The 11,057-nt window shown below is 52.1% G+C and overlaps 1 protein-coding gene across 1 annotated transcript in view; it reads right to left on the bottom strand.

The window, feature by feature from the left end:
* Positions 1-342: 342 nt before the first annotated feature.
* The window catches only part of DZIP1L (DAZ interacting zinc finger protein 1 like), a 36,066-nt gene continuing 25,351 nt past the window's right edge, over positions 343-11,057 (bottom strand). The window contains exons 10-16 of the mRNA XM_052647067.1: positions 9,267-9,400; positions 7,158-7,350; positions 6,353-6,418; positions 4,066-4,282; positions 3,465-3,652; positions 2,267-2,406; positions 343-504 (exon numbers count right to left, since the gene is read on the bottom strand). Of these exons, the coding sequence (XP_052503027.1) occupies positions 343-504; positions 2,267-2,406; positions 3,465-3,652; positions 4,066-4,282; positions 6,353-6,418; positions 7,158-7,350; positions 9,267-9,400 (1,100 nt within the window). The remainder of the gene's footprint in view (positions 505-2,266; positions 2,407-3,464; positions 3,653-4,065; positions 4,283-6,352; positions 6,419-7,157; positions 7,351-9,266; positions 9,401-11,057) is intronic.

Below are 11,057 nucleotides of genomic sequence, written 5' to 3'. Positions count from 1 at the left end.
CCATAAAAGACCCAGCTCTACAAGGTTTACAAAACGCTGCAGAGTAGAGACCAAGTGTCTCCTTTCAGTCTGGAGCGAGCATGGAGGTAGATGAAGGATGCTCTTTCAAGGTCCTGTTACAACCCTTTCTCAGCCCTGGGACCCATGGGACACTGCCAGGGCTCTCACGGGAGATGGGAGAAATCATATTTGTCTTCTACTCTGCTTCTGTCCAAGGAGAAGACCTCTTGGCTCCTGAGGAAGACAAGAGGCCCAGGAGCCCCATCATTGGGGGGTTCTGGGCCAGCCCCACACAGCTGGGCGACAAGGCTGGTCCTTTGGCTCCCAGGATCAGAAGCAGGCTCACCAGCCAGGGACCCTGGGTTGACTGGGGCTCCAAGAGCTGGCGCCAAACTTCTCCGGGAACTTTGAGCGAGACAAGGGCTTCGGTTTCTCTCTCTGGTTTAGGTCCTGTGGGAGATCTTCCAAGGAAGAGATCTCCAAGTCACTTTCATCCTCAGAAAGCTGCAGGGAGAACAGGGGAGAAGAAAATGCATCTGACCAGGGAGGACGGATATGCAGAGAAAATGCAGATCTGGAAGGAAGCAGGAGGGGCCACTCCTCTCATCTTCTGGTGTCCACGTCTTTGAGAACCCGCTTCAGAGACCTGGGGTCACAGCCATTGCAAAACACCCCTGAAATTCCACTGGCCATACTAAGGCCAGCCCCAAGGCCTGTAGAAGATCAGGTTGCGCTTGTCGGAATTTAAACTTTGTCCAGATTTTTGAACTGCCCGCAGTGACAAAGTCCAGGGACTTAACTTCTCCAAACTCCTGAGCTGACTCACCAGCGCCTAATGCACCCACCGCACCTGCCACAGACCGCTGGTCCAGGGCTGGGAGACACTCTGACCAAAGGTGCATGAGGGGAACTCCAAGTGCAGGAATCCTTCAGCCTGGAAAAGGTCTGAGCTGGGCCAACAGGGGAGCCCAGAGTGGGCCAAACTCCCAGGCTGTACCCGAACCAGAATCACGGTCACCCCACCCCCACCAGAGCTCTCAGTGCCCAGAGCATTTGCCACGGAACGTAAGGAACCAATCAGAAACCTCCAGGGCCCCAGGTGGCAAGCAGGCTCTGGACAGTGCCTCAACCTGCATAGCGCGGTCGGTGCTCTCTCACAACTGAGGATGAATTCTTTTTGAATACATTTTGAATCATTTAGACTCATTACTCACAAACACACATGAGCTACATAATAAACCGAACATATTACATAGCACAGGGTGGGTGTCGGGGTTGCCAGGGGAGGTGTATGCTAGGAAAAACCGAACAATGATTGCCCATTATTTCTGAATTTTAGAGCAATAACATAGGTCATCCTAGGATGCATCTTTCTGATTGAAAAAGGAGGGTAAAGTTACAAGAGCTTGAAATGTTTCTGCCTAAGAAAACACAACAGGAATACAGAAGTGGTTCCCTTATGGGGAGAGGGGAGGTGGCAAGGACATCCTAGCAGGAATTGTCTGGGAGGCTGAGCATCTGAGCGATAAATCTGATGGCAGCTGGAGAGAGGCAAGGCCATCAAGACATTCTTAGTGATGGGGAATGGCCTTGGATATTTGGAACAAAGGTGCCTAATATCCCCGCTGTGTATTGTGGGGCAGTCTGCTCTGCACACAGTCCTGCGCTGGGGTCCTCGGGGAGTGAAGAAAGGGGAGAGCTTGGCTGTGGGATGAGCTGGATGGAGCCCGAATAGAGCAGCTACTGCTGGAAGCCAGGCACAGAGCCAGGTCCAGGCCCCATCAGAGCCAGAAGTGGGGGCATGCGTGGCTGGGAGAAACAACCCACCGAGCGGTTGCTCATGTAATGAAGGTGAAGGTAAAGTCGCTCAGTCGTGTCCGACTCTTTGCGACCCTGTGGACTGTAACCTACTAGGCTTCTCCGTCCATGGGATTCTCCAGGCAAGAATACTGGAGTGGATTGCCATTTCCTTCTCCAGGGGATCTTCCTGACCCAGGGATCGAACCCAGGTCTCCCGCATTGGAGGCAGATGCTTTAACCTCTGAGCCACTAGGAACCACAAGGCTTTTCGATGTTAACAAGGGACGCAAACAACAAGCACTGGAGAGTGGGCATCCCGCCACTCCTGCAGGGGCAGAGGAGACGAGGGGCGTGAGGTCAACTGTAGTGTCGCACACGGGCCCTCCCTCAGGTCCTGCCCAGGGCCCCAAACTCGAGCCGGCTCTGGAAGAGACTGCAGGGCCGCCTCCTAGGTCCTACAGCCTACCTGGGGCTTTCCTCCTGGCACAGCAGCTCTCTGTGGCCCGGCACTGGGCACTGAGAACAGACTGACCCCTCCAGCAGGCTTCTTGACTGGAGCCTCCAACTGCTTCTCGAGGTTTCTGACCATCGACTGCACCAGCGTTCCTGGAAGGCAACCAGGGGAGAAGACCAGAGTATGAATGCATCATCCCCATGGGTCACGTCCCAGCTCCAGTGTGGATAAAGGGAGCGTGGAGAAGAGTCCGAAGGGAAAAAGGAAAGACAAAAGCAGTAGAAGAAAGGCAAGGAGAGAGGGGCTCAGGCCAGCATGGGCGGGGAAAAGAGGCTTGGAACATCCAGAAATGTGTTATGTCCTGAAGGGCACGGCTGGGCACAGAAGCTGAGCAAGCTGCCCTTTCCTCTCAGCAGGCGGAACCGCTGCTCGGTCGGTACATGAACAGCAAGATCAATGTGTGGTTTTTCCTCCAACATCTTCACAGAGAAATGAAGAAATAACATCAATATAAATTTGCACAGGGCTGTGGGGCCAGACCCACTTTCTATGAACTCCCAGCGGGAAGGGTGCTAAGCAGTGACTACATTATCAGTGTGAGAAAGCAAGGTGGATGTTCAGACCTCAGGACTGGCCAGGAAGCAGGGAGCCAGCCATGGCCTTCCAGGACGCAAGTGTCTGGGGGCCTGAGCAGAGGTCCAGAGCGATGATGACCCTTGGCTCACTGATTGATTAAAAGCCAGTTAGTTAAGGGTCTACTATGTTCCTACTATGTTCCTTGCCCCTCACCACTCATCTTCTCCAGATACCTTCCTTTACAAGAAAGGAACCAAAACTCTCCACGCCAGCACACAGGGAGCAAGTGACAGCCCAGAGCGTGTGCAAGGACTCCACACTCCCAGTTCCTAGATGTCTACACCCTATCATCCACCTGGCAGGTCGTCAGTTCTTCTCCAGAGATCTGGTTCTGGTGGGTTCAATGGGCTGGCAGGCTGGGACCATGCCTTGGACAAGATGAAGTTCCGCAGAATTCATGACACTGTAGGCTTGACAGATGGCACAGAACTGAGCTTACCCCCCAGCTTGTCCACTTACTGCCTTTGGAAAGACAAAACCTAAGCTCTATAGTCTTTAAACTTTGGCTAGAAAATGCAACTGAAGCCAGAAGCTAGAAGCCTCGTTAATAGTCTTACCAGAAAACCTTCCTCACCTGAGGAGGCCAGCCCACCCGAGCCCTTGCCAGGGGCCTGGGCACTCCCCTCCGAGGTCTCGGTGTCAGACCAGTCTGAGTCATCCTGCGGCCGGGGCCCCACCCTCGAAAGAGCTCTCGGGGGCTGCAGGGAAGCACGCGGCCCAGCATCTCCCTCCGAGTCCTCTTCGGAACTGAACGGGGGCGTACTGTCAAGGAGAGGAAATGCGGAGTGCATGAGCTGGAAGGAAGATGGTCAAAGCCACACTTCACCACTTGCAAGCTAGCTGGTTGGCCCAGAGCCAGTCCTGCCCTTGACACCCCTGGGCCCAGACACCAGCCAGGAGTCATCTAGAGAGGGGCAGCCACCCTCTGTTAGAAGATGAAGACCCAGCCCCTCCAGGGTGGCAACTGGGACTTGGGGATGAGTCAGTAAGAGGAGGGGAGGTTTGCCCTGGCCAGGAGCAAGGGACTCCAGTCTTTTCATGGGTTGGACCCCACTTGAGGCCCCTCCTGTTCACTTCTTTCTCTGCCCCTCACCTGTCTGCGAAAGCTGGTGGGAGGCCCAGGACAGGGTGGGAGCCACACCACGGACCCTGTGAGAATGCAGAGCCCAGCTCACCTCAGCCCAGGCCCTGGGGAAGAAGGGGTGCCAGAGGGTCCAGGTGCTCTGGAGCGAGGAGTAGGGGTGGGCCCCAGGGCCAGGCCCAGGCTATGGCTGCTGCGGCTCTGAAGACTTGTCACAGCGGGCTCTGCAGGCTTGGATGGCTGTGCCACATGCTGGGTCCTGGCCTTTGGCTGGACCTCTTTAGTGACCAGTGGGCTCTGCTGGCTTTTGACTAGAAACACAAATAAGAATGTGTTTCAGGGCATATCCATCTGGACCCTCAAGCCCGAGAGGAGGCAGAAAGAGGCTCCAACACACTGGAAAAGAACAAGTCACTCTGTGCAGTGTACTGCTATAACCACAGCAGATTTAATTATTTCCCCCACCCCAAGTATCCCACAGCCAGCCAAGCCTGGAGCTGGGACCCACGGTTTCATCAAAGACCAGGAGAGCGGCTGGTATTCCGGGATCATGTCATCACTCCAGGAGAACTAGGGGAGGCAGCAAGCCTAAGGAGGGCCAGCGTGTCTGCAGCTCACCCCCGACACAATCCTGGAAGCTGGCCCTGCCAAGGCCACCTACCCTGTCTACCCAACTCCAGCAGCTGCTGCGGTAGTTCAGGCAGCCTTGCAGGAAGGCCCTGAAGCCACCAGGGGGCACTGTAGGACCACCTGGGCCGTCAAGATCCACACACCTCCTCCCAGAAAGGGGCCTGTTGCTGGAGTGTTTAAGGCAGAAAATCAGACACAGCCCCTCCCTCTTCCCAATTACCAGGAGGGCCAAGCGTTGGGCCGGGCTGTGGTGAGGGCGGAGAGCAGGGCTGTGCTGCAGGACCCACGATTTTTAGGGAGGCAAAGTAAGTACTGTTTCATGAAACTCGAAAGCATGGACTGACCCACAGCATAAAATGCATTTCTTACTGTAGTTCAAAGTTAAAGGTGTTTGAAATGCACTACTCTCAGAGGATGCATTTACACAGAAGTGGGCCTTCTAGGAAAGAATAAACTAAAGGTAACTTGCTAAAGTAAACTTGCTGAGGGAAAATAATAATAGCTACAGTTACAGTGCACAGAGCAAGCTAAGTACTTTACATCCAACATCCATTCAGCCCCAGACAGGCTTCCAGAGCTTCAGGAACTTGCTCCAGACCCACGATTCCATGGGAGTCCATGGCAGATGCAAAGCCAGGTGGTCAGTCACCCCAAATCTCGGGCCTTTGCCACTGCCTGGACTACATCCCCCAGGTTTGCCCCCAGACAAAAGCAGCAGGGTCTGAGCAGAGATGGGAGGTGCGCATTTGTACAACACTCCTGGGGACTAGAAAGAGAGCACGTGGGGGTGCAGAGCCTAAGAAATGCCGAGAGAACAGAGCTCGTCCCATAGGTCAGTAACGGGCTCTGAGAAGGGACGGGCCCCAGGGAAGGGGAGAGAGACCGTGCAGGGCAGGAATGCTCCCAACCCAGGTTCCGGGACCACAGGCACAAGCGCTGGGGCAGGGGGTGGCACCACAAGAGCAAGAAGCCTTTCTCTTCTCTTGGAAACCAGGACTCAGAGGGACTTCCATCCACCCCGCCAGCCCCCAGCCCCGGAGCCTGTCCCCTCTCCTCTGAGCTGCCCCGGCCTGTGCTGGCCCCATCACATCACCTAGTTCTGGCTGGTTTCCAGCTGAGGGTCAGGCCCTGGCCCAGATCAACTTCAGTAAAGGGAAAAGTGAAAGTCTCTCAGTCCTGTCTGACTCTTTGTGGCCCCTTGGACTGTAGCCCACCAGACTCCTCTGTCCATGGAATTCTCCAGGCAAGAATCCTGGAGTGGGTAGCCTAACCTTTCTCCAGGGGACCTTCCTGACTCAGGAATCAAACCGGGGTAAATACTGCACCTCAGTAAATGCTGCCCTAAATTAAACAAATTAGGAATGAAGGGCAGAGGGCTTTGTGACAAATTTCCTTCGGTCTGAGATTTCTTTCTGTGTGAGACTGAAAACTATCCTTTCCTTAGAGATTTTAAGGTCAGGTGTTTAAACCAAATAGAACAGAGTTACCCGGACCATTGACATAATTTTTACCATATTCTCATACCAACTGTCCTGTTTCCTATGTAACCTTTTTATAGAAAATGATACCACTTTTAAACATAAAATTCCTACTTTATACTTACCCAAGTAGTCATTTCCATGAGCTTTCAGGGTTGCTATGTTAGTAATATTTTTCAAATGTACATGAAGAAAAATAAAGATTAAATCTTAAAATTATTGATTCATGTACCAGATAACTAAAATATAGATAACTAAAATCATCTTGCATACCTCCCAGAGATGTGTGGACCACACTTTGGAAACTTCCTTTGCACAAAGAGCTCAGGTTGGGTCTGCCTGGACATGAGGAGATAATAAAAGTGACCCTCCTCTGACCACATACATCCATGACTGCAAGGAGCTAGGGCATCGCCCTGCATGAGGATCTGGGACCCCTCTAGAGATGGGGGCTCCTGGTGCAAAGACAATTCCCTTGCTCCCTAAGTTCCTTGAGGACAGAGACCAGAGGGTCCTCACCCACATACTTCAGTCTTCCACAGGAACAACAGGGCCTTTCCTTGTCACAGCCCCCAGGGACAAAGCAGCTGGCCCGCCCAGGGAAGGAGTCTGAGCTCTGAGGATGTGTCCACCTACTGAACTGGCCCAGCCTCCCACGCCCTCCCACTGCTCTAGGGCAGAATATTCCATATGTTTGATCCTTGCTTCCATATGCAGCCCCAGTGCTGGCAACACTCAGTTGGAGCCAAGTGGAGCCAAGTGGAGTTCAGCCTGTGGTCCATACAAGCAAAACAGTGCAAAACTGAGCTGCTGAGGAGGCCTTGTGTCTGAGCAGGGACAATGGCCCTGGTTCTCCTCTGCTTCCCTGAGGGACCCAGGTGACCACCCCACCCCTAGACCCTGTTTTTCCAACAGAGGTCTTTTGGACTCAGCCATCTGCAAGAGCCCTATTGTCTGGCCCTTCTGAGCAACGAGCAACGCCTCGATGAGGACAGAGATTATATCCCTTCTCTGCAAATGCAAACAAGCCTGGAGCCTCCCAGCTTCCAGTCCCAAGCAGGCCCTCTTGCCAGCTCACCTGGCACCTCGCCCTCTGGCTGGGACACCGGGGCCCTGTCCTTCTGTCTGGCCTTCACTCTGCTGGTGGCTTCCTTAATGAGCTTCTCCCTCAGGCTCAGAAACTCAGAAAACCTCCTGGCCTTCTGCTCCCGCTGGGCTCGCAGGATGGAGTCCAGGTGTCTGAGGGTCTGCGCGGGAATTCCCTTGGCATCCTGGAAGACACAGAGGTCCCCTTCGAAGATGGGCTCCCCTCCTCCTTCCCTTGGCCTCTCACACCTGCTGCTGGCCTAGGAGTCGCTGGGATCCGTGCTGGTGGCTCTGGGAGAGGATGAGCCGAGCATCAGGGCAGGGCGAGCAGGCTGCTGAGAGCGAGGTGGGCTAGGGCTTGGGAGCCCCAGCAAAGCACGAGTAGAAGGATGATGCAGAGAGGCTACGCACAGTGCTATCAACATCAAGCATCCAGGCTGAGATGGGACACACCTCTCCACTACCCTTGTGGGAGACCGGGGCTTGCTCCTTTCTGTACTTGCATTATAATTTGGCCTGAAACATTGTCCTCCGTGGCTAACAACGCTTGAAAACATCAACTGCAAAAAATCGAAGCCAGGCACCCTTCCAACACTTAATGGAAGTTTCTTGGGCTTCTGACATCCACCCTTGAGGAATAATTTAAGATTAGAAGAAATGTTTTAATCAAGTCTGAACATAAGGCCAAAGTTAGATTGTGCAGTAGTTGAAAAAAGTCAATGATTAGAGAGCATCTTTGCTAAATGAAGCCTAGCTGTTTGGGGTTTTTTCTTATTTTACTCTATACACACAGTATCCTCAATGATGTGATATTCCAGCTTCCTTAGTAATAAGGTGGGTGTTTTTAATAATGGATTTCATTGATGCGTTTAATGATAATATGCATTCTCTGGTTGAACAGGAGCATGAGAAAACAATGGTGTTCAAATATTAATTTGTACCAGATAGGGCTTCAGAGCCTGCTCCACCCACAGCCACCTGCTGAGTGGGCATGGCCAAGGGTGCTACTGATGATAGACAGGTCACCCCTCCAAAGGCCAGATTGAGCCAATTAAAGTCCCCTTGTCAGAAAACAGAGACATAGTACTTTGGAGCACACACGGTCCCTTCATCCAGTAGAAGATGGGACATCTTGTTTAATAGTTTCACCAAGACTATTTAATTGTAATTTGTCAAAATCATATCAATATGAAAAGTGAAAGTATTAGTCACTCAGTTGAGTTTTTTGGCAACCCCATGGACTGTAGCCCACCAGGCGGCTCCTCTGTCCATGGAATTCTCCAGGCAAGAATGCTGGAGTGGGTTGCCATTCCCTTCTTCAGGGGATCTTCCCAACTCACTGATCAAACCCAGGTCTCCTGCATTGCAGATGGATTCTTTACCATCTGAGCCACCAGGGAATCCCTTGTCCACTTAATGTCCATCATCAGACCTGGACCTTCAAACTAAGGCACATCCCCTTATTATTCATTCTTATAGTATCCAATACTTCACTTGCAGAGCATTTCACAATGCTAAATCATTACATTTCTGGACAACCATTGTTTAGTATCTGAGTTTCCTACCATCTACAAACTCCATGAAAAAAATTTTCAGTTCTAATTCATCACTGTATTCTCAGCATGCGTGTGTGCTAAGTCACACCAGCTATGTCCCTTTGTGACCCCATAAACTGTAGCCTGCCAGGCTCCTCTGTCCACGCAATTCTCCAGGCAAGAATATGGGAGTGGGTTGCCATTTCCTTCTCCAGTTTTCTCAGAACCTAGTACAACAGTTAGTATAAAGGTGCTCAGTAAATATTTGTTGAATATGTGAACGACAACAAAGAAAAAGAGATAGAGACACAGAGAAAGCAGCCAGTAAGTGGAGAGCACGGAGAGGTCAGGACACGGGGTGACATCTCAGGAAGCCACTGGAGGAAACAGAAGAGCTCACAGTGCCAGCTGTGTGGGTTTACGTTCCCGGACACCAAGGGTGCCCCACTGGAACAAATGAGATGAATAAGCCTACACTATAAAGAACAATTGACCCTTTGTTGGTTTAAAAATGCCCTGCATCCAAATGGTAGGTGTGGCCCTGCCACGGTGGTACCGGAACTCACTCTCTTTATCCCCATGCTTTCCAGCTTTTCCTCCAGGGTGTCCTCCAGGACTGGCCTGAATTGCTTCAGCAAGGTGGGGTTTCGCCTCAGGGCTTCTAGCACCTTCTGCTGTCCACTGTGGGAGTCCTCCAGCTCTGCAGCATAAGACAACCACCAAGATCAGCCGGGGTGCCCAGCACCTCCGCTCCCAAAGCCCCAGTGCACCCAGCTAGGAATCATGGTCTCCAGCCCATGTCCCAGGGCCACCGACCCCACCTGAGTGTCCATCCCCAGGTTGTTCCTCTGGGAATCACGGCAGCAGACCCTCCACCCACCTTTGGGATCCTCATCCCCTGGACCTTCAAGATCTGGCTCAGTCCTGTCCCAGCTTTCGGGGTTCTGACTCCAGACAGCAGCTTGTTCCCCAGGCTCCATTCTTCCTCCCCTCTCTCCCCACCCAAATTTATTGAGTATAATTTACATACAGCACTGTATACATTTAAGATGCACAGCATAATGATTTGATTCACATTCATGATATATGTATACACATATATATCGTGGACAGACAGCTGCCTGCTCCCCTCAAGTCTACTGTCTAAATTAGGTGTTCTCCCTCCAACTATACACAATAGAATTGCTTGGGTTTAAAGTACAGATTCTCTGGCCCCACCTTCCAGAGTGATTCCACGGATCTGGAGAAGGGCCCTGGAATCTGCATTTTAACTTGCTCAGATGATTCTGATGGAGGTGAGCCACAGACCACTCCTTAAGAAATACTGACCCAGTGTCCATGCGTGCTAAGTCGCTTTCAGTTCAGTTCAGTTCAGTCGCTCAGTTGTGTCCAACTCTTTGCAACCCCATGAATCGCAGCACGCCAGGCCTCCCTGTCCATCACCAACTCCCAGAGTTCACTCAGATTCGCTTTAGGCATGACCAACTCTTTGTGACCCCATGGACTGTAGCCCACCAGGCTCCTCTGTCCATGGGATTCTCCAGACAAGAATACTGGAGTGGGTTGCCATGCCCTCCTCCAGGGGATCTTCCCAACCCAGGGATCGAACCTGCATCTCCTGCAACTCCCTGCATTGCAGGCTGATTCTTTACCACTTAGCCACCAGGGAAGACCTGCTGACGCAGAGGGTAATGAAACAGGCAATTAAAATAAAATGTGATTACTGAACTGAACTGACTGCTATAAAGGGGCTGTCCAGGGTGAGTCAGCGAAGACCTCCCAGAAGTGCTCTTCAGGTCTCATGCCAGGGACCACTGTGGTTAGAGGTGCACCAGCCTACTGACAAGTAATATGAGTGTGCACAGGCCAGCGCTGGGGACACGGAAGAAAACCCTCAAGGAGCTCAAAGTCAAGTAGTAATCTTATCCCTTGGTTGCTTATTTGAAACACCTGGGCTCCATCCCAAGATAAGTACGTCAGAATCTTGGAGGGTCAGCCCCAGGCCTTAAGATCTAATTGTGAAACTTCCCAGATCTTCTAACAACAGCCACGCCTGAAGACCAACTGGTCTAGAGCAGCGCTTCTCAAAGTGTGAGCCATGGCATGGGAGCCACCTGTCACTTATTAAAAACCCAGATTCTCAGATCCCCACTCCAACCTGTGTGTGTGTTAGTCGCTCAGTCATGTCTGACTCTTTGCGACCCATGGACTGCAGCCCACCAGGCTCTTCTGTCCATGGAATTCTCCAGGGAAGTTGCCATTTCCTACTCCACCACTTCGACCTGACTGAATCGAAACTTCAGGAGGTGGAGCCCAGCAATCTGTGCTTTAAGTCCTCTCTGCCCCCAAGGTCGATT

Source organism: Budorcas taxicolor, chromosome 1 (genome assembly GCF_023091745.1).
Source record: "Budorcas taxicolor isolate Tak-1 chromosome 1, Takin1.1, whole genome shotgun sequence".
NCBI lineage: Eukaryota > Metazoa > Chordata > Mammalia > Artiodactyla > Bovidae > Budorcas > Budorcas taxicolor.
The sequence above is the reverse complement of the archived record's forward strand: the minus strand, read 5'-3'. Positions and strand labels throughout refer to the sequence as shown.